The sequence below is a fragment of the Sorex araneus genome, chromosome 5 (genome assembly GCF_027595985.1).
Source record: "Sorex araneus isolate mSorAra2 chromosome 5, mSorAra2.pri, whole genome shotgun sequence".
Taxonomy (NCBI): Eukaryota; Metazoa; Chordata; class Mammalia; order Eulipotyphla; family Soricidae; genus Sorex; species Sorex araneus.
This window is the reverse complement of record NC_073306.1, coordinates 75,025,808-75,050,427: the sequence shown is the minus strand read 5'-3', so window position 1 is coordinate 75,050,427 and position 24,620 is coordinate 75,025,808. Positions and strand designations below refer to the sequence as shown.

Here is a 24,620-nt window from a genome sequence, read left to right as displayed (position 1 = left end):
ATAGGTAACTTTACATCATGTGGGTTTCCAAGAGTATGCAGAGATAAACTTAGTTTAGTACAAGTTCTGAGGTATAACTCACATACTCGCACTGCCTATGGAATCAATTCAACTCCATGGCTCTTTGCCTATAGTTAACCTGCTTTAATTCTAGTCTTACCTTGCTTTATGTCCTCCCCCCAACAATTTTTATGCTCTAGAACTTCCTGAAAAATTGCTTTTTGCAAATCTTTATCTCAAAGTTTGTTTCCAGTGATCCTATTGTAAGGTAGGGCATTATGTTAATATATCAAATAGTAATATTAATATTAGTATATTATAATATTACTAATTAGTAATATTTAAATTAGTAATTAGTAATTAGTAAAATAATACTACTAAGTACTAATATTAATATTAGTATATAGTAAGGATTGTAATATGTAATTAGTAAAATAATATTACTAATTACTAATATTAATATTAGTATATAGTAAGCATTGTAATATGCCCAGCACAAATAACATTCTATAAATCTATTAACCCATTTACTCTTCATAAACACCTGATGGGTATACACCATTATCATTTTACAAATAAGTACATATTCATAAACCCATACTGTATTTCTTCAAGGTGAATAATTTTCCTAGATAAGGTCAACTCAGAGTCAAGCCCTCCACGTATGAAACAATATTAAGAACAAATTAAAAAATGCAAAATTCTTCCATATTTTATGTTTTAACTCTTAATTCAAAAGATCTAGATTTCTGTCTCTTGATCAGCAAAAAAATTTCTTCTGGAAAAAATAGAGTTTATATAGCATACCAGATAATAATGCCCATTTTATTAGCCACTTGGCTATTTATGGGCTATTGGTTATGTGGTAGGCACATAAGATAAAAATATGCTTACCACAGAGGAATCAAACATCTCGTAGAGCCACTGACCTGATCAATGCTGCCATAAAAATTTGATTGCAAAAGACGATGGATTAAAGCATTCTAAGTTAATACTAGAGATGGAGTTGGGATAAGTGACATTTAAGTTGAATTTTAGAGAATACATAGAATTTAATGTTTTGTTTTAAATTTAATATTATTCATTTTGTTTCTGCATATAAGTATTCTACTTGAAATAAAGGCTAAAATCAGATATAGAAAATGGACTATTTCACTCCCAATACAAAGACCTACATTCCAATGTACTTGCTCTCGTGGTTCGTACTTGTTTCTTTCTGTGATGAATAGGTGAAGCTGAGTAACTGTCACTGTTTCTTTAAAATGGCACGGATATATTTGACAATTGTAGTGTTCACTCCCAAGCAGTGATTTCTTGCATTTACAGCTATTAGCTATATTAAAATTTTGACTCCCCAAACCAAGGTTTTATATTTTTATGTTTTTATTATGAGAAAAACAACATGGAGATACTAATGCAATACTAGAAAAAGAGTGATAATTTCCTTAGCTTGTGAATTCAGACAATCAAGGGGACTGGGTTATTGAGATGAGTATTCAAATCCATATGTACAGACACATTCCAATTCTAATCCCTCCATATTGTAGCAAAAGCAAGATTTTATTTGAATATAGTTTCACACAGCAATTTTACATACTGCATCTTACCCAACTTGTCTAACAGTTGATATTGCTGAACAATGCCTAATTTTTGAAATTGCCTTCTTTTTTCATTTATGTAACCACACTCTTGCTTGTACTTGCACATCTTTGGCTGTTCTTTTCCAGTGTAGTTTATAATAACTCTTTTATATACTTCTCATTAAGAACTGGCTCATCTTAAGAGCCAGTTATTGATTCCTTTCTCTTTTCCCTCTGTGATCCCATTGGTGATCTCATTTCCACACATGGCTGCAGTTATACTGAAGTTATACTCAGATATCAACTCCACATCTAATCCAGACATTTCAACAGCATCCCAGGATTCAAGAAAGAATGGGGTAAGATCCTCAAAGTATTGAAAAAGCAAAAGCAAAATTAAACCTAATATTTTAACTGTCACTTAAATATTAGAATGGAGTAAAGTAAAAATAAGCCCAAAACACTAGTTGTCAGGTCACCCAAGCATATACTCAGTAAATATTCTTGGAGGAAGTTATCCTGAAAAAAGAAACACAAAGAGGAATCAATAAGTTGTTGGAACTAAATACAGTAAATTATGTAGTAAAAATAGTTTTTACACAGGCGATGATTAACAATTGCAATCTATTCATTCATATTTGAGACTATAGAAAATACCAACAAGAAGGAAGCTGGTATTGGGGTCTAGAGAGAAAACAATCTGCTGACACATTTCTGCTGAAACTGAAGTTACTGAGGACTGCTATAGGAAATATAAAATACATGAGTAGACTTAGTAAGTTGAGAAAACTAAAAGCATGTCTAATTTTTAAACCACCAGAGTAAAATCTAATGTATTTGATGGAAGTATGGAAAGTACAGGAGCATAAGAAACAAAAATGTGTGTGAAATGGAAAATATGAAGAAAGGTATCATTGTATCCTGTTGTTTGTCGGTTTACTCGAGCGAGCACCAGTAATGTCTCTATTACACTCAGCTCTGAGATTTTAGCAGACTCTCCTTACTCTCTTTCCCAACAATTGGAGACTCTTTCAGGGTCAGGGAATGAGACTTATTGTTACTGTTTTTGGCATATCGAATACGCCACAGATAGCTTGCCGTGCGGGCAGGATACTCTCGGTAGCTTGCTGGGCTCTCCAAGAGGTATGTATTTATCTTTTACTGTATTTGGGATATGAATATGCCATGGGGAGCTTACAAGGCTCTCCCATGTGGGCAATAGAATCTTCGTAGCTTGTCAGGTTCTCCAAGAAGGAGACAAGGGTATTAGATATTTCAGGCTTCTGGGAGCTTGGTGTTATAGTCTCTGGATGTTGTCCATTTGTGGGATTACACTGTGCTGGGGACAGTTTGTGGGGGTGGCTGCCAAGCTTCTGGAAAATGGGGGGTCTGGGTGGAGAAAGCTCAGTCCCAATCTGAGCAGGCTTGGAGATCTCAGCCCTGGATCCTGCACACCTGGGTTCCTCTGCCGGTCCCTTCATGCGTGAGGCTCATCCGAATGAAGAAAGGTAGGAGAAATAAATTCTTATAAAACTCTGTGAATTCACCACACTTGTAGTAAGACAAAGTCTCAGATTTTGAGAAGATTCAGTAATTTGCTGTATGTAAGAGACATTGAAAAATATTTTTTAAAGAATAACATTGACCGTAAAAGACTTCATTTTGCCTATATTTACTCTTTTGTGTCTCTACCATCAATGCTTAGGGATTACCCATGGCTCTGCTTTCAGGAACTACTCCTGGCAGTGCTCTAGGAACCATATGGGTTGCCGAGGATTGAACCCAGGTCTGCCATGTGCAAGTCAAACACTCTACCTGCTGTACTATCACACTGACCCCATTTTGCCTTGTTATAGCTCACAGTAGTTTAAATCTACTTTGTTCTAAGTCCTTGTCTCTATTCCAATTCCTCCCAATATATTTTGTAATATGAGTTAAAAAAAAAACAGGACACTATCACACTGACCCCATTTTGCCTTGTTATAACTCACAGTAGTTTTAATCTACTTTGTTCTAAGTCCTTGTCTCTACTCCAATTCCTCCCAATATATTTTGTAATATGAGTTAAAAAAAACAGGATCTTGTCCTGATACATATTTTATTTTACTTTCAGTCACTGCTTTTAGGACAAAATTCAAGACCTTTGGCGTTCTACTCAAGGCCTTCATTCATATAAGCCTCGCTATTTTTTAATTGTTTCTCTGCTCCTCATCCTCCTGATCTCACCCCCTTCATTTGGCATTTGCTCTTCCTTACTGGAATTTCCTTTTTTCTCTATCTATTTGTCTTTCAAGATTTAGGTAAGGTGCCATTTCTCCATAGTTCTTTCTCTTGGATGCTTCCATAATTAAATCACATCATTTTACACTATGCTTAATTACTTTTTGTCTTCCTAATGAAACTGTAGACCTTTGGAAAAGCAGATGCTAGGTGGTCCTGGCCTCCAGCAGAGTAGAAATTCATAGTTTTCAAAAATTAAATCAACCCAAGTCAACAAAAAAGACTATTTTAGATGCTAGTTGGTGCAAGAATTAGATCAACAGATAATTGGAAATATATTTATTGTGTAGAATTTACAGTGACTAGATTATTTAGCTGGATATAGAGATTTAAGGTAGCGCTGTAGCACTATCATCCCATTGTTCATCTATTTGCTCAAGTGGGCACCAGTAATGTCTCCATTGTGAGACTTGTTGTTACTGTTTGTGGCATATAGAATACGCCATGGTAGTATGCCAGGCTTTGCTGTGCGGGTGGGATACTCTCTGTAGCTTGCATATATATGTATATGTATATATATGTATGTATATATATATGACAGAAAAGCCAGTATAGAAAACATCCTATTTCATCATGGAATTGCAAATTTTAAAACCATGATACACTATGAAACCCTTATTAGAGTAACTAAGCAGTGGTGAGCTGTCTTAATTTTGTGTAAATCAGTACATAAACTTTAACAAGACCATAACTTCTAAAATATGAATAATATAAAATGGGGAAGATGAACACTGGTATACAAAAAATAGCGGTCAAGAAAGGAGCGGTGATCCATTTGGAAAGGTCAAAATGGAGCACATACTTTGGAATTCAGTTCAGCAGTTTCTTATAAAATTAAACATACTCATACTGTAAGATCAACATTTGTGGGGCTGGAGCAATAGCACAGCGGGTAGGGTGTTTGCCTTGCATGCGGCCGACCTGGGTTTGATTCTCAGCATCCCATATGGTACCCCAAGCACTTCCAGGAGTAATTCCTGAGTGCACAAGCCAGGAGTAACCCTTATGCATCACCCCGGGTGTGACCCAAAAAGAAAAAAAATCAACATTTGTTCTGAGTATTTACCCAAATGAATTGTGCATATCTACACAAAAACCTGAGCACAGATATTTATATGGCTTTGTTCACAATTGTCAAAACTTAAAAGTGAACAAGTTGTTCTTCAATAAGTGAATGAATAAACAGTGGCAAGTTCATCCTGTGCAATGTTATTCAGTAATAGAAGAAATGAGCTATCAAGACACAAAAAGATATGCAGCAACCTTATAAACAATTATATTAGCAATTAATAGAAACCAGTGTAAAAGGTTCTATGTTTTATGAATTGAGGTAAATAAATAAATTTCTAAAAAAGAATTTTAGGAGTGTTTTGGGGTTGTGGGTGCTACTATTCTTTGGTGACATGTGACAGAAAACCACCTGAAAATAATTAATACACATATATTTGTGTTTGGGAGAACAATGGGCATATCTGACATAGCACTGTCATGGTGAGATTAGCCTTAGAGTTCAGGCTCTGTTTCAGGCTAGGGATATGAACATAGACTCACATGCCCCTTTATCTTAAACTCATCATCCCATTACCAATTTCTCCTTTCAGAAGAAAATAATTGGTTAGAGAATATTTCTGAGCTGCAGAACACACAACTTTGTTTTCATAGAGATATTACTTACCTTCCCTAGTTCTGGCTCAGAAGGTGCTGGAGATGAACTCTGTTAAGCTCAATCAGAGTCAGGTTCCCACCCTGAATGAATCAACTCTAGGCAGGACAAGATGCTGTTCTTCCTGAGAGAGATGCTTGCCCTGGGTGAATCAACAGTAGAACAAAAGGTAGGATTAAATAGAAGAGATATGAAAAGGAGGGAGGAGGAGGCAAGTCTCTTGAAGTGACCTGTTACTCCAAGTGAGTTCTTCTGGCTTTTTCTGGAACTATTAAAACTAGAGTCATGAGTTGCTGAATCTACCAAATCAAAATTTGCATATTAACTAAGTTTCCAGGTGATTTGTATGTATACCCTGAAGATTGAGAAATACGGGAGACATTAACCAGGAATGACATTCTCTGTTTCTTCTGAGGCTGGCAAAATTAGCACTGGTTTTAAGTTCTAAACAGAAGGCGTTTCAAGGAAATGTTTGCAAGATTGTCCTCAATTTTTGTTTTTGGGGTCTCCCAAGAATTGCTGAGGAGATAGGGCTTTCTCCTTGTGATATTAAGAAAATCGGCCTTGAGGGGACCAGCAGAGACACCCTGACAGTGCTTGGGGTACTCTGAGCCAAATGGGGTGATGTTCAGAGACCTTCAGTACTGTACCTGGTGATGCTCAAGAGGACAGGGATGAAGCCACATTGGATGCATGATAACCACATCCTCTAACTTTGTACTTTCTCCTGGCCTCTATGCTATATTTTAGATACATAAAATGAAAAATGCTGAAAAGTTTTAGTATTTGGTTTTGGAGAAAATTTTACAGAGAAATAAGTCACTATTTTCCCCTGGAATAATCTGTAACATATGAAAAGAGGCATTGCCACTTCCTTTAGTGTCCCATCACTTTTTAATTTATTTTGAACTAATGTTTTAGGTTGCTTATGGGACTGTATGGTTCAGGGAATGAATCAAGTTCCTCACCTAGGTCAGGCATCTGCTCTACCATTGAGCCATACAACCTACCTGTCACAAACTGTGGATTATCATTCTGTATATTCTGTACAGTAACTTCTGGGTTATACTTTGCAGACCAGTACAATGTTCTTATGAATTTGCTCTTTGCTATAGATGTTGGTGGTGTTCCATGTGACCTCCTGCAAATCCTGATATGATATTTGTATACACAATGAAATAATCATAATCATAAATTTAATCAATTTCTTATGACATACATAGTTATAAATCTTTTCTTGTTATAAAAACTTGGGCATGTAAAATAGTAGAGTTTTCATGTGACTGATTTTGGTTAGACTGCGGGTAGTGGATTATGTCTTCTCAAACCACTAAAAGCAACCACTGAGCACAGAACTAGGAGTAATCCCTGAGCACATGAGCTAGAGCAATAGTATAGATGGTAAGACAATTGCCTTGCATGCAGCTGAATCGAGTTCAATTCCTGGCAATTTATATGGTCCCTGAGCACCACCAGGAGCAGTTCTTGAGTGCAGAGCCAGCAGTAATCCCCTGAGAAGCACCAGGTGTGGCCCAAAAACCAAACCAAAACAAAAACCTTGAGCACATCCAAGTGTGTCCCTCATCCCCTACCCGCAAAGCAAAACAAAAAGTTACTTAAAATATTTACGCTCAGCAATCTTTTAAAAAGAATGATTAAAGATACCATACTATACATTACATCTCACCAAAAGAAACCTTTAATTACCTATTAATATATATTTACATTATCCAGATCTCTTGCTTATTTAATTTCATAGACATTTAAAACTGTACACATAAGGATTCTATCAGAACACTTCTGGAATGAGGGTTGAAGACAATGTAGAGGGCAATAAAATGTTAATAATGACTTAATGATTCATTTCTGCCAGTCACTGTTCTTACCACTCTGTGTATATTCATTACAGTAATTGTCACACCCATGCTATAATGCAAGAATATTGCTGTACTATTATAGATAACAAAACTATGGAACAGATATAATTAAGTGCTCCAATGTTCCATAAGTAGATATATTTCTTAAATAATTTTCCCTTAAACATAGTTTTATTGGGGCAGGAATGATAGTACAGTAGGTAGGGTGTTTTCCTTGCATGTGGCCAACGGGTTCCATCCCCAGCATCCCATATGGTCCCCAGAGCACCACCAGGAGTGATTCCAGAATGAGGAGCCAGGAGTAACCCCTGAACATTGCTGGGTTTGCCCTCCACCCCCACCCAAATTTTATTTAGGAAATATGAGAGAAGAGAGAGTTCCATAAAGTAAAGGAGGAGATATTACACCTCAAAGGGTTGATATATGCACTCCAAGTTTGAATGTGGGGACTTCCAGAATGGAGCACACCTAGAACATTTTTTGTCAATAAAATTTTTCATCAATTCTATTTTAAATGAATAGAATTTCATCACATAAATGTGCCCTAATTTAGTATGATTGTTAGACGTTGAGATTGTTTTCAGTTTGGATGTTTTCCAAATGACCATGTTGTAAATATTCTAGTGTAAGTTTGAACTTATTTTCTTATGAAAAGGACATGTATACACATGTCAAAGGATAAACACTAATAAGGCCCTTATCAATTCCCAGTTGGTTTCTAGAAACATAGCATCTGTTTATGGTTCATGAGACATTATATGAACATATACACCCCACCGTGCTTTAGAAGTATTAACATTAATACTTTAAATGATTATTTAAAGATAATTTTATTTTGAAAGGTAAAATTAGTGTTGTGCATATATTTTAAATTTTGTATCATAGATTATAGTGCTTCCATTGCTTTTGTCACTGTTCTTGAGCAATTGAGTTGCTTTGTAGCATGTAGAAAAATAAGACTCAAAAAATTCTCCACTTAAGATGAAGAAACTGGGGTCGGACTGGGTATGGTGATTGTCTTGTATGTGGCCAATCCTCTATGGTTTTCCCCAGAATGTCCGGAGTGATTCCTGACAGAGCCAGGAGTAAGCCCTGATATCACTAGGTATGACACCCATCACCTATAAAAAGCACTCAAATAAATAAACAGAAACATGAGGAAACTGTATTAATGAATGTATCCTGGTGTTTATTTAAATCTTCTGTTTGTTATTCTTAGCTACATGTGTCATTGCTTGATCTTAAAGAACACTGATTCACTACCAGGTATGAATATTTTATGCATGTGTTTTTGTGTAGATTCAGTCTTATTCTGTAGTAAAACCAAACAGTTAAACTCCTTAGAAACAAGATTATGTTATATTGGTGAATTCTAACTTTGTGCTGTATTCAACATTATACTAGAAACAAACAAGCAAACCAGGAAGTAAACATTGTTTATTAACCCTGGTTTCCCCGTCTGGGATATTCCCAAGATATCTAGAAAAGTACACAGGGCATTAGATAATGAAGGTACATAGGGCATTAGAATTAATAGGAAATATTTCTTGTATATGATTTATCAGCTGTATAATTTTAAAAGTTAGGTCTATAATAGGAATATGATATATTCTTTTTTGAAAACTAAAATGCAAAAGAAACTATTAAATTTTGTGAGATTTTAATTACTTATGTCAGTTAAACTAAAACACATTTAAATTTTTCTATATTGTTATATTAAAATATTTATTATCTTTGTAGAATTTCAGTAATTATCTTTATTCACTGATATATGTTTGTCACCACCCCTAAAATAAAGAGAAAAGAAAATGTATCTATTTTTCTGGGCCAGTTGGTTAGTTCCATTTGTCTGCAAGGAGGTCTTACAAGGATGAATCTACACTGCAGAAATGACTGCAGATAGGGTATGTGCTTTTGTTCATGTTGACTTTGCCACTAACTAGCTTTGTGACCTTATTCATTTTTTCCAATCATATTCTGTTATACTTCACTGATATGGATAATGCTGTCACTTGGAATTGGAGAGATAGTTCAGTGGGTAGCACACTTGTCTTTCATGTATCCCACCTGGGTTAGATCCCCGGCTGAGCCAGCCAGGAATGACCCCTGAGCCCAGAGACAGAGTTAAACTTTGAGCATGGCCAGATATGGCCTCCAAACAAAATAAAACAGAAAACCAAAACCAAAACAATTACCAAGTTTCTACAAAGAAAACATGAAAAAATATAGGAGAAATCCTTGAAGTACTTGGCATAAAATTTAAAAAAATTGGCTATTATTATCATTGGTAATCAATATGGACACTTTTAGTTTTTTATTAAAAATTAAATTAAAAAATTTTTAATTTTGTATGCTTTACAGTATATTAAAATATTTAAGTTATGACTCTTGTTATTCTAATTATTGCTACTAAGAATAATAATTTGCTCACTTGAATGTTTTAAATAGAATGCATCTATAATTTGAACTGTTTTTTTGATTTAGTCTGCCACAATTTAATGCAAAAATCTTTATTATGAGGCAGAAACACCTATAAGTATTACTCTCTCAGTCACATTTCCTGTGTTGGTTCAAATTGTGTGTGTGTGTGTGTGTGTGTGTGTGTGTGTGTATGTGTTTGTCTGTGTCTGAGTCTATATGAATGAGTGGATGTGAGTGAAATATTCAGGTGATCTAACAGAGAGTGGAGGTGTCATGAATAACCAATAGTCAGCTTTCTCTGCTTGTTTTGGCTTCTGGTATTAGACGTCAAAGAATCTGAGAGCTCTGATTGTCTCTATGACTGAAATTTGATCAAGATTTTAATACCTTTAAGAGATTGATTCTGGAGAAAAGGAAAGGATTCTGCAGTAGTTCCTGCTAAGTCGAGTCAGAACCTGTAAGTGATTAAATTTTTATCAGTATACAATTTTCTGCAACACTTTACTACAGAGTGATGGAAAACAATAGGACCTAAATTTAAAACATAATTCTTGGGGACCCATGAGGTGCCAGGGATCAAATCTGGGCCTTCTGTATGCAAAATATAGGCTAAGTCTGGTGAATTATCTCTGCAGCCTGGGAGTGGAGGACTTCTTCATGTGAGAGCAGCCATGAATTAAGTAACATGTGCGTAATGTGCCTGAGCATCTGCTGCTCTGTAAAGGAATTCACATAACACTTAGAGCCAGATATTACTATCCCGTTTTATACAGAGGTAAAATCTAAGGCTAGGAGTCATCCAATTTATACCAAAGTCTATCTTCTGATACTTAAAGAAGGAACAGAATGGAAGGAAAAGTTTATTAAAAAAAAGAAAGAAAAAAGAATAGAAAGTATCAGAAAGTACCACCAAGTCACCCTAGAAGCCCTTGGGTATCAGTGTAGTACTCTGGTGGCCCCAGAACCACTGAGCCCCAACAATACCATATCACTTGGGACCAAACATTGAAGTATCTTGTCCAGTTTGCTGCTTATTGCCTGAAGTGTCCCAGGATCCTGTGAGCACTGATTGTCTCCTCCACATGGATCAACTTTATATCCATCATTTAAAATATCAATCAGTGCTATAAAGCAGTGACATTTAAGGTTTCTTCTTTAACAAATCATAAGCTCCATAACCAAATATTGCTGTTTTCAGTGCCTATTCTTCTTTTCACGTTATTTAATCAAATAATCAAGATTTTTCAAAGAATGTGTGTACCAATTTTCTCTATTCTCTCACACTCCTTTCTTTACTGCGATTGCTGCTACTACCAGGGTAATTAATAATGCTGTGTTGTTTTTAATTACCTCCTCTGAGCTCCTGTTTTATGTTCAGACCTTCCAATGTGAGTAATCTTCTATGTCATTTATTTATTTATTTATTTTGGCTCCAAAGCAGCATTCCAAGCTAGCAATCACAGCAGTCTAGAACACCCCTTCTTGGCTAAGTTGCCCACCTTCGCACTTAGGCCAGAAGGAACTCCTGTGGTTTTAGAAGTCCGCTGGAATTAGAACTCTAACTCAGGACCTTTTCCCAAATGGTACCAACTACACAGGTACAGAGGTGGTGGTGGGGGGGGTGGTCATGGCCTCCTGGGACTCATATTTCAACCTCCATTATCTAATTCTTACGAAGACAGCTTGGCTATAGCATACACATTAGGCCAATAGTCCACTAGCCTACTCCAACCAAAATACTCCCTAAACTCACCAACATGAAAGTGAACACAAGAATCTAAATGAGCCTAATGTAAAGGAACACATCCCCGAAGCTGCACTAGAGGCCCCACATAAATCACACAGGAGCACCAAAGAGGAAGTTAGTATTCTTGAAGGAGATAAAGGAGACCACCATTGACAGAGCTCGTCCAGAATACTCCCCTGCAGTGAGAGGGGGACACTGAGAGTGAACTGGAGGGATCCACCTCCATACTACCACAGCAACATGAAGAAACAGCACAGATCCCACACAAGGATGGATGAAGAAGAGAGCCCAGAAGCCTCAATAGGGAATACCCACATACACAATCTCTCTGATGAAAAAAATTTTTGCCTTTTTTTTCCTTCATTCTTGCTGACTTTATAACAAACAAATAAAGAACTATTTATTATGAGGATGGAGAGATAGGACAGGAATAAGTTGCTTCTTTTGCATGTGGCCAACCTGGGTTGTACCAAAGTTTCTTTAGCCAATCATCCCTTCTAGGTCACTCGGGTTATTTCCAGATTCTGGCTATTGTAAATAGTGTTGCAATGAACATACAAGTGCAGATGTCATTTATAATATACTGTTTTTCATCTCCGGGATATATTCCCAGGAGTGGTATTGCTGGGTCAAATGGGAGCTCAGTTTCTAGTCTTTTGAGAATCGTCCATACTGTTTTCCAAAATGGCTGAATCAGTCGGCATTCCCACCAGCAGTGAAGGAGAGTCCCTTTCTCCCCACATCCACACCAACACCGGTTGCTTTTGTTCTTTTGGATATGGACCAGTCTCTGTGGTGTGAGGTGATATCTCATTGTTTTGATCTGCATCTCCCTGATGATTAGTGATGAAGAGCATTTTTTTCATGTACTTTTTGGCCATTTGGATTTCTTCTTTGAGAAAGTTTCTGTTCATTTCATTACCCCATTTTCTGATGGGGTTCGATGTTATATTTTTGTAGAGTTCAACCAGTGCCTTGTAAATCCTTGATATCAACCCCCCATAGGATGGGTATTGGGTGAATATCCTTTCCCATTCTGTTGATTGCCTCTGAATTCTGTTCGCTGTGTCTTTTGCAGTGCAGAAACTTCTCAGTTTAATATAGTCCCACTTGATTATCTTTGTTTCCACTTGGTTGGCCAGTGAAGTGTCCTCTTTAAAGATGCTTTTAGACTCAGTGTCACAGAGGGTTTTGCCGACCATGTTTTTAATGTATCTGATGGACTCTGGTCTGATGTTGAGGTCTTTAATTCATTTTGATCTGACCTTTGTGCATGGTGTTAGGTAGAGGTCTGAGCCCATATTTTTTGCATGTAGCTCTCCAGTTTTTCCAGCACCATTTGTTAAAGAGGCTTTCCTTGGCCCACTTCACATTTCTTGCTCCCTTATTAAAGATTAGGTGATCATATGTTTGAGAGTGTGTGTAAGGATATTCCACCCTGTTCCATTGATCTGAAGCTCTGTTTTTGTTCCAGTACCATGCTGTTTTAATTATAATCACTTTGTAGTAGAGTTTAAGGTTGGGGAAGGTGATGCCTCTCATCTTCTTTTTCCCAAGAATTGCTTTAGATAGTCGCAGTGGTTTGTTGTTCCATATGCATTTCAGGAGTATTTGGTCCATTTCTTTGAAGAATGTCATGGTTATCCTTATAGGGATTGTATTGAGTCTGTATAATGCTTTGAGGAGTATTGCCATTTTGACAATGTTAATTCTCCTAGTCCATGAGCAGGGGAAATGTTTCCATTTCCTTGTGTCCTCTCTTATTTCCTGATGATGGAGGTCAAGATATGAGTCCAGAGTGTTGAGAAAGAAGAAAATAACTGTGGCCAGGTGAGCTGCCACCTACCCCACAGGAGGCCACGCCCCCTTGCTGAGAGGCCACGCCCATAACATGGAGGCCACACCCCCTGACTCAGAGGTCACTAGGGGGCTGGAAGGTGCTGGGGACTGCTGTGAAATGTGCCCTTGTTCCAGGGCTCTTCGGACCCACCTGCAGGCAAGCAGTGTGCTGGTTCCAAGGGACTAGGGGAACTGGAAACAGTCACGAGGGCTGGAAGGTGCTGGGGACCTCACGCTGCTTCTCTGACCCACCTTCAGGACAAGTGGTGTGCTGGTTCCAAGGGCTCCGGTAACCTTTCTACTGTTGTCATAAGCCAGGGTTTTCTAATGATTTGATTTTGTGAGATTCTTTTATTTTATTCATTGTATATATTTTTTTACATTTTTGAGCCACATCAGTTTTTGAGAGTCTTTCTTGGCTTGGTGCTCAGGGTCACTCTCTGAAAGTGCTTCCAGGACCAGCTGGTTGCCAGAGATCCATCCAATCTGGGCCTCTGGCATCCAAAACATGTTTTCCAGCCCTTTGAATCTTCTCCTTGCTCCTGATTTTTGAATAAAGACTATATGTAACATATATGAATATAATATCCCCTGATACTTCTCTTTCTTCTGAATTATTTTGTGTACCATGACTCCCTCCTGTTTTAGTCTTGATGTTGCAAATGGAAAGATTTCACTTTTCTCTCCCCTATTGAGTAGTATTGCATTGTGTATATAAAACACACTTTCCTTATCCACTTATTTATTGTTGGGCAGTTGGATTTATTTCCTATCTTGGCTAAGTAAGAAAACTTAGGGTTGGAGGAACAAAGTGGCCATGTGCTTGTAAACTGGGAATCTCATTTACACTCATAAATGGAAATTCTTTGGCACATGACAGATCATGATTCCATACTCTGTGGTCCATTTTGTTAGCAAATTTAGGACTCCTGGCAATCAGTCTGACCTAAAATGTGAACCTATTCTTCCCAAGCAACATAGTTTAAGTCATCTTATTTATTTCCAGAGCTCTTACTTTTTGCTATGACTTTTAATGCTAAACAAGGATTGTTTAAACTATTTTTAGTTTTCCTTACCTGAAAACATGGATTGTAGAAAGCATCTGCCAGGGGTGGCCGGGGGAGAGCCCAAGTGGCTCTCCCGTTGGCCACGCATGGGTCCTGGGAGGTGGGGGGATCGCCCCGGGCAGCTTGCCCAGCCGGGGCAGCCCAGGACATGGGGCAGACAAAAGAGGAAAAGAGGGTCAAGCCGGTTGGTTGATCAGTTGCCATTCATTCCATTCTCTCCAGGCACCTGTTCTAGTCTCCCTGAGCTCCCCATTCTAGTCTCACACTGCCCCTCATTCCTGGATCCCTTCTGTTTCTCCTAGTCCCTCATTCCTTCATCCCCGCTCTCGCTCTCAGGAATTATCTCTCTTCACTAGTCTCTTTCCCTTTACTTGTCTCCCCTTACTTGCCCTCTGGGCTCATGCTGCACCCAGTCTGGTAGCAAAATCAACATAAGAAAGCCCTAGTAAAAAAAGAGATCAACAAATGGGACTACATTAAACAAAAAAGCTTCTGCACCGCAAAAGATACAGTGACCAGAATACAAAGACTATCTACAGAATGGGAAAGGATATTTACACAATACCCATCAGATAAGGGGTTGATATCAATGGTATATAAAGCACTGGTTGAACTCTACAAGAAGAAAACATCCAACCCCATCAAAAAATGGGGTGAAGAAATGAACAGAAACTTTACCAAGGAAGAGATACGAATGGCCAAAAGGCACATGAAAAAGTGCTCTACATCACTAATCGTCAGAGAGATGCAGATCAAAACAACCTTGAGATACCACCTCACACCACAGAGACTAGCACACATCCAAAAGAACAAAAGCAACCGCTGTTGGAGAGGATGTGGGGAGAAAGGGACCCTTCTACACTGCTGGTGGGAATGCCGGCTAGTTCAGCCCTTTTAGAAAACAATATGGACGATTCTCAAAAAACTAGAGGTTGAGCTCCCATTTGACCCAGCAATTCCACTGCTGGGAATATATCCAGAAAAGCCAAAAAGTATAGTCGAAGTGACATCTGCACTTATATGTTCACCGCAGCACTGTTTACAATAGCCAGAATCTGGAAAAAACCCGAGTGTCCTAGAACAGATGACTGGTTGAAGAAACTTTGGTACATCTATACAATGAAATACTATGCAGCTGTTAGAAAAAATGAGGTCATGACGTTTGCATATAAGTGGATCAACATGGAAAGTATTATGCTAAGTGAAATGAGTCAGAAAGAGAGAGACAGACATAGGAAGATTGCACTCATCTGTGGAATATAGAATAATAGACTATAAGACTAACGCCCAAGAATAGTAGAAATAAGTACCAGGAGGTTGTCTCCATGGCTTGGAGGCTGGTCTCTCATTCTGGGTAACTCAGGGAAGGGACCACCAAGTAAAATATGGTCGGAGGTCATGTGGGGGAAGGGTGATGCGGGCCGAATACAGACTAGAGACTGAACACAATGGCCACTCAACACCTTTATTGCAAACCACAACACCTAATCAGAGAGAGAGAACAAAAGGGAATACCCTGCCATAGTGGCAGGGTGGGGTGGGGGGAGACGGGACTGGGGAGAGGGGGAGGGATGTTGGGTTTACTGGTGGTGGAGAATGGGCACTGGTGAAGGGATGGGTTATCGAACTTTGTATGGGGGAAACATGAGCACAAAGATGTATGGATCTGTAACTGTACCCTCATGATGACTCTCTAATTAAAAATAAACTAATAATAAAAAAAATAAAGAATAGTATGAAAAAAAAAGATTCAAAGGAAACACCACCTAGAGGTATTCCCCTCTTCCTAGCATCTTAATTAACACCTCAATATTATTTATTTATGTATGGGCACAGTAAGAGATACATTGAGGCTTGTAGGGCAGCTCTCCAGGGAATGTCTTTGCCACAGATTACAGCACTCAGGCCAGATTAATCATTCATAACCCTAACAGGGCCCAAATCTAGTTATTACATTTTGGATCATGACAGCATTTGTCCACAACCAAGATCTTAACTTATAGTTAAGCCTTAGGCACTTTTGGCCAGGCCAGTCTTGATGCCAGGGTAGCACATAGCTCACCGCTTGCCTAGGGTCCATCCTGTCCCACTTAGGGGCCCTGCCTTTTGGGATGCTAGGAAGTAAGGGCAGCTGAGGCTTAGATTGAGAGAACAGATGCCCAGGAGGAAAATATCATGTAGAATCAAATGACTCCCAGGTTACAAAAGCATAGCATTTGCTACTGTCTTCCTATGCCCATACAAAAGGACATGGCTCTGACAAAACTATGCAAAGGATTCAAGGAGAAGAGAAAAACAATATTTACAAGTCAACAGGACACAAAGATAGAAGTTACAAATAAGCAGAGGCAAGGGAGCACTGTGATGGGAGCAACCTAATAAACCTAAACTACCTGAGGCTATGTTATGCTACAATGGATTTCAGTAATTTTGTGCAATAATGAAAGAAAAAATCCACAGATAGATATGATGTGTGTGTGCATGTGTGCGAGTGTACACGCCCATGACACGCAAGATGAGGGCCACAGGTAGGCTGAACAGTGCTTAGGTCTGGTGGGCTCAGGAGCCATGTGGTGCTGCCTATGGAACTGAGGGTCTCATGTAGGCATTTCTCTACCACTTGAGCCACATCCCCATCCTAGGAGGACTTTTTAATGAAAACGCAAACATCGATATATACTCTTTTCTCTATGATTTATTGAACTGAAATAAGCAAAACTATGTTTGACATCTGTTAACTGATATTTCTGTGAACAACTTCCATATTAATACATTGTGGTAAGCATGACCTTGTGTTGTACATAGTTGCATATGAGAAAATTTTGGTGATAATAGTCACTGTCACTGTCATCCCATTGCTCATCGATTTGCTCAAGTGGGTACCAGTAACGTCTCCATTGTGAGACTTGTTTCTGTTTTGGCATATTGAATACGCCATGGGTAGCTTGCCAGGCTCTGCCATATGGGCCAGATACTCTCAGTAGCTTGCCGGGCTCTTCGAGAGGGGCCGAGGAATCGAACCTGGGTCAGCCGTGTGCAAGGCAAACGCCCTTCCTGATGTGCTACCACTCCAGCCCATGATAATAGTAACATCAGTTTACATTTCAATGTACCAAAACCAAACCCATTATTTCTCAAATACTTGCTATTGTTTTTGACTATTCAGGTAAACAATTTTTACTTCTTGATGACATTTTAGCATTATGTTAGCATTAGTACAAGCATTATAAGACACTTTTGTACATTATATAAAATGAGGTATTGTATTAAAGACAACCTTTACTCATCATTTAAAATTTATTATTTTAAATGGATTTATCATCATTTTGGAATATTATAGAGTTTAAGTGGTTTAGCTTCCATTTTTCTCTATATTACCACGCTTGTCATCATATTCATCACATTTTATGGTGAGTAGATAAAATTTTGAAACTTTAGCATTAGTTTATAATTCTCAAATACCCTTGTGTGTTTGAATTTAATAAAAGTATTCGTTTAGTACTCATAAAATTATTTTATGAGTTCAAATTCACAAGGGTGAATTCGAAAATTCATAAATGTCCTTTTTTTTCAATCATTGTTATTGTTTTTTAAAACGGTGTAGTAAGTGTATTTGAACTTCTTCTCTTCTTAACGATACAAACAGTAGTAGTGACAATAATACAAACAGCTGCCACAGTTCCAACCACCGCCAACACCACAGTAGAAGTACTAATTCCAGAACTAGGATGATTTTCCTCTTGGTCATCATCTGCTTGAGGAATAAACAATGCTACTTGTGCAATGTTGGATATTTCAGATTTTTGATCACTATCATCCACACTTTGAATGGCAAAAAATACGTGGGTTTCATTTTCTCTGGTTGCATTGTCTTGTTCAAATGCAAATGTTTCCTTAGAGTTAGCTTCCTTTGGTATCATATTCTTAGTGCTTACTTGCAGGGCATTATCAAAATTGTCTTTCAGATCAAGAATATTTCCACTTTTTCTTATGATATACCTCCGAACTAAAAAAAATTACATATAATTAATAAACAGAGCATATAATACTAAATTCCCTTTTATTTTCTCGCTTGAAAAATGATCACTTGGGCTGAAGTGATAGCACAGAGATAGGGCATTTGCCTTGCACACGGCTGGTCTGGGATTGATTCCCAGCATCCCGTACAGTTCCCCGAGCACCATTAGGAGTAATTCCTAAGTGCATAGTGCATGAGCCAAGAGTAACCCCTGTGCAATGCCGGGTGTGACCCAAAAAGAAATAAAAATCACTTAAGCAATATTTACTCTCCAAAAACTAGTATTTTTAAGTAAAAGATGAATTTTGATTTTTGATTTTTGCCCGATGCTACTTCTCTGTATGAAAAATTGCAGCATTTAAAGTGTGCTCTGTTTTAATGACTTAAACATGAGTTTATATAGCAAATACATTAAAAAGCTATCAATTAAAGACAGTTTTATTTCACCCACTTTTACTCTTGCTTTTGAAATAAGCATCTTTCACTCCACATAAAATTTCATTCTTACCTTTTCCAATATCAAAATCATCTCCTGGTGCTGTCCATGTTAAAGTGATCAGATTCCCCTCACGTGTGGCCTCAAGATCTGTGATTTGATTTGGTGGGAAATAGTCAAGAAAGGAGGGATCGAAATTAGGTGGAACACCTTCAAGTACAAATGCACCTCCAGCTGCCATTCTGCTGAAATTCTCCACGTTTGTTTGAATGTCCTTATCAGTCTCAGGTCTTGGTGGATTTGCTTGAATTTCTCCTGGAATAAAAAATTCCTGTTATTTAATGGGCAAAATGTACAAGTACTTTTCAGAACTTAATGAAATGAATTCCCTATTAGTACCACTTTACTGTCATCCCAAATATGCACTGCACTGCAGCACTGCACTGCAGTCCCATTGTTCATCGATTTGCTCGAGGGAGCACCAGTAACGTCTCCATTGTGAGACTTGCTCAGGAACTTGAGCATTCCTGCCTGAGAACCTCCTCTCCAGGCCAGCCCACTGTGGTGGATGGATGATAGGTGGAGAAATGGAGAAGCAGGGACGTGGGCCCCAGACCAGTCAGTAGTCAGTTTATTTCTCTCTCCTCTCTGGCGTGGTTTGATCTCTCCCCTTACTTCACCATCATAGTCGTAGCTTTGGCCATATTCCCAGTCATCATAGTTGTAGCATCCTCGTCTCCTTGTAGACCTCCAAGTCCTTCCAGTCATCGTCATCACCTAGTCCTCCTTCTAGTTCCAAAGTCCCACAGTTTCCAAAGTCTCAGTTCTCATCCTCCTTCTAGTCGTTGACTTTCTAGTCTTCAACGTCTAGTCCCGACTTTCTAGGCCCCTCTTACCCCTTGAAGGGTGGGAATACACAGAGGTACAATTGAACATTGTCATAAAAACAAGCAGAGGTAAAGCCACTCCTTCAGGAGATTAACTCAAGGACAAAATCTCATTTGAGGAGATTACCCCCAGATCACTAGGAGATCTGTTCAAGGGTGGGATTCCATCCAGAATGTATTGCTTTCTCCTTTCTTCAGCAAGTAATCTATTTCAACAATCATAGTAAATTTACTTCTTATAGTATTTCTAATTATTTTGTGTGAACACAGTAGCACTGTAGCACTGTAACATTGTCGTCCCATTGTTCATTGATTTGCTCAAGCAGGCACCAGTAATGTCTCCATTCTGAGACTTATATGAACAGAGTAAGAGATATATTAAGCTTACAGCTTGGCTCTTCCTTGGGACATCTCACTGTGTATTCCAGACCACAGTCCTCAGGCCAGGTTAGAAAGACTAACCAGTAGGGTCCTTATTCAGTTACTTCTTTTTGGGTCATGACTGAGTTTGTCCATGACCATGCCCTTAACTTATAGTTAAGTATTATGTGCTTAACCTGGCACATTTCGATGCCAGCGTAGCTCACAGCTTGCCCTGGGTATATTAAGTCTTTCCAGCGGACCCTGCTTTTGCAGTACAAGAAACTAAGGGCAACTGAGGCTTAAGTCTGCCTCCCCCGCCCCTCCTCCCTGCCTCCCGCCATGCAATCCCATCATCAGCCCAGATCCAGAGGCTATAAAACAAAGCTCCCTGAAGAGAGCAACGTAGAGTCTTCTGCCCCACACCTTGCTGTCTTCACCAGGGCCCCTGGAATGGGGGCGGGTTGAGTTTGCCTCCGTGACCCAAGCAGAGCCCAATCAACCTCTGGAACCCAGCCACAGCCATGCTCAAGGTTACTCTCCAAACGCTTGGTCGAGCCTCATGCATGAAGGAACCGCCAGAGGAACTCAAGTGTGCAGGACCCAGGGCTGAGATCTTCAAGCCTGCTCAGATTGGGACTGGGCCTCTTCTACCCAGATCCCCCATTTTCCAGTAGCTAGGCAGTCACACCCAGAATCTGCCCCGGGCTCCATGTTATCCCATCAATGGCCAAGATCCGGAGACTAAAAAAAAAGCTCCCAGAAGCTTATAGTCTAGTTCTTATAGTCTTGTTCTCCCTCTCGGAGAACCTGGCAAGCTACCGAGAAGGGAAGAGCCTGGCAAACTCCTCGTGGTGTATTCGATATGCCAAAAACAGTAACAACAATGGGAGTCATTCCGCTGACCCTGAAAGAGCCTCCAATGTGGCACCATTGGGAAGGATGAGTGAAGAGAGGCTGCTAAAATCTCAGAACTAGGATGAATGGAGATGTTACTGGTGCCCACTCAAGCAAATGGATAATCAATGGAATGAGAGTGATACAGTGATACAGTGATGGAATTGGGTCTGCCTCAGGAGCACTATTGTGGGAGTGGCTCAATAACCCTTAAGCTCTCTGGGGGGAGGAGCAAGGACAACCCAATGCTATCCAACAGTATTCTTAATCTTTATCATAACCTTACTTAAACCTTTTTTGTCTTATAACTTAAATCATTCAATCTATGTTTATATTTCTATATATTTATACTGTATATAACTGAGGGATAAATTTTGCATTGGTTTATATTTAAGCACATAATATATTCACCTGATTTCTTAATCTTAAACTGAAAATTAAGGATATTGTTGATAATATAGTAATATCCTTCAAAAAATGTAATAATGGATTAGATTTATTCATTGATTATAAGATGTCATACATTGTACCAAAAATTATGTTAACTTGGAGGCAAATACCTTTATGACTGTGAACTTCATTATAGGAAATGAAAAAACTGCACTTAGAATTATAAACTGTATGAAGCTTTATTCATTTATTTATTCCTTAAATTTTATTTTATTTTTATAAAGTTTTTCACAATAATTGATTACACTCAATATTCCAATAAAAATCCTACCACCATTACACTTTCCCACTACCATTATTTTGAATTTTCCCATACACCACCGAAGCCTGCTCGAATAGCAGGCCCTAAATTATTTGTTTTGTATTGTAATATTGTTCTAAACATTTTAGGATATCATTGGTATATTGTTTGTTATGAATAATTTGCTAAAAATCCTCAAAATACTCAAAATGTATGGAGCTTTAGTAATATCAACTCATAACTATTTAAGCCAGCACAAGATTTAAGTCATTATGAAGTACTCACCGTTAACCACCCAACCTGGTACAAATGCTGCTGTATTTGGGGGATGTCTTAAGCTTCTCATGGCATTTGCTCCTCCATGAACCCGTATTTTTAAATTATGTCGACCATTTCCTTTATAATCTATATAATATCTGGAGTAGACGCCATCGTTCTTTATAGAATCAGCACCTAGTTTTAGAGAAGAAAGAGTGAACTGCTTTTGTAAAGAAAAGTATGCATTTTGAAGTTAAACATTTGTTTATATTACAACCTCTTGATTGAGCTCTGTCTGAGATATACACATATGTAATTTATATACATATATAATATGCCTACTATTATGTTTAGTGGTATATTTTTATATAAATATATGCTTGAAATATATTTGTATAATATTACATATGCTGATATTTTTACCTGAAATTTCTTTATCTTACAAAATTATGAGCAGACTATCATGGAACTTTTTACCATTTCTCAACCAAGTTTTTTTAAATGACTTGCCATCTTACTTTACTTAAACATATTGAGGTGTCTTTACAAATTTAATGAATTCCCATTTAACAATATTAAATTAAAAAAGTATTGTTGCATAGAATTTAATTCCACTTTAGTCATGAACAGATTACTTTGACTTAAAAAAAACTTTATTTCCTGATCACTGTGATCCATTAACTTCCTAGTCTGACATTGCAAAACTTTTATCTTTTATTAGAAAAAACTTTAGGGGGAAGGTCAGAAATACCCTCTCAAAAGTATATTTCTTGATAATACAAGAACTGCACTTCTTAAGTGGTAAACACATTTTACAGAAGGCTTATTATGGAAGTCAAAGGCTCTTATGATAAGGATTTTGAATCTGTGTCCCACCCTGGATCACAAATGGAACACAAATTTCTCAAACTTCTCAGTAAAGGACCCTATTCAGTGTGTATTAAGAGTTAGAGGGTGCACTGTGGCAGGCTGCTTGGCGCTGTCCGTCAGCGTTTCTCTGGACCTGGGTAGTCCCACAGAGTCCAGGTGGAGATGGCTAGCAGGATAGGATCACTGATATTTGGGCAAGTAATTTATAATGTGTTACAGAGGAATTTGGAAAAAGGAACTATTGTACTTTTTAAAGTTTTCAAAAAGCTGAGTCAATGATGGTTATAAATGGATTGAATCCATTGCATTGCAAAGACACTAATTGAAAGTTTTGATAAGTCAAATGCTTATATTACAATTTTTTTTGCCTACTGAACTCTTAAAAGAAAGTGAATTTCTGAAAACAATTTAGAGGCTTGTTAAAAAAAAAAAGATTTAAGCATCATTTACCCATACAAACGAGGAGACAGAAGACGATGGTCAACACCTCATCTTATTTTCTGCCAGTCAGACTTGGTGTCCGATACCCCAGGACTTTCTAACTCTCTTGTAGCAGTTCTGCTGCTCTTGAGCCTCAGCTCCCAGGATTATTTGTATTTTGTAGGTTGTATTTTGTTTCAGCTCCTGGGAATCACTTTGCCTGTCACTCCCTACCAAGGACTCAAGATTTACCCTTAACCTCATATGACCACTTGTGTTTTATCCTTCTGTCTAATCTTTCATAATGATATTTCAAGCATTTAAAACATGATGGAACACTTGTTAAGAATCTTAGTGTTCTGTGCTCAATAGCTTGAATGTGACATCCTTAACTTACAAAGAAATATTGGTTGTGTATATGACAAACAATAATGACAGTTCTTTTATAGATAGCACTGTAGCACTGTCCTCCTGTTGTTCATCGATTTGCTTAAGCAGGCACCAGTAATGTCTCCATTGTGAAGCTTGTTGTTACTGTTTTTGGAATATTGAATACACCACGGGGAGCTTGCCAGGCTCTGTGGTGCGGGCGGGATACTCTTGGTAGCTTGTCAGGCTCTCCGAGAGGGATGAAGGAATCAAACCTGGGTCGGCTGCATGCAAGGCAAACGCCAAACCCACTATGCTATCGCTCCAGCCACACTTGTTATAGATATCAATGCAAATAACATTTACTGAGTTTTTACCATGTGTAAGCTATATGATAGTCACTTATAGGTTTTACCTAGATAGATTTATTTTGGATCCTGATGTTCATCAATAATATTCATCAATTCTTCTGGTGTTTGTCCTATTGTTCCTTAACTGAAAATATAGTTTCATTATTGAAAACCTGTGAATTACCTGCACCATTATCCAGAAGTTCCAAAGTTGTGGTTCCATGATCTGATTCAATGATCGCTATAACAGAGGCTCCAAGAATGGGTGCAAACCCCTGTAGAACTTCTGCATACACAACCATAGGGTTGGGGAATTTATTTGTGTCTTGATTCATTTTAGCATTCACTGTGATTGGAAGCACAGAAGAATTTGCTGCCCGAGAATTTACTGTAATAGTTAGTATTTCCTCGTTTGCCTTGGCTTGAAGACTGTAAGTCCAAATGCCAGCCTAAAAATTCAATGGAAATATGATAGGTATCCAAGATCAAGCTCTTTTTTTGTATCCTATTTTCTTATTCCAAAATATACCTTACAAGTGTGTTGCATAATAAACAGGGCTTGAGAGTTTCAAAGATTGGAGGACAAAATA

At 38.1% G+C, this 24,620-nt stretch overlaps 1 protein-coding gene across 1 annotated transcript in view; it reads right to left on the bottom strand.

Annotated features, from left to right (window-relative positions):
- Nucleotides 1–18,064: 18,064 nt before the first annotated feature.
- Nucleotides 18,065–24,620, bottom strand: part of LOC101549264 (calcium-activated chloride channel regulator 4-like) — a 28,193-nt gene continuing 21,637 nt past the window's right edge. Inside the window, exons 11-14 of the mRNA XM_004603622.2 lie at nt 24,215–24,479; nt 22,049–22,216; nt 19,001–19,243; nt 18,065–18,480 (exon numbers count right to left, since the gene is read on the bottom strand). Coding sequence (XP_004603679.2) covers nt 18,065–18,480; nt 19,001–19,243; nt 22,049–22,216; nt 24,215–24,479 — 1,092 coding nt within the window. The remainder of the gene's footprint in view (nt 18,481–19,000; nt 19,244–22,048; nt 22,217–24,214; nt 24,480–24,620) is intronic.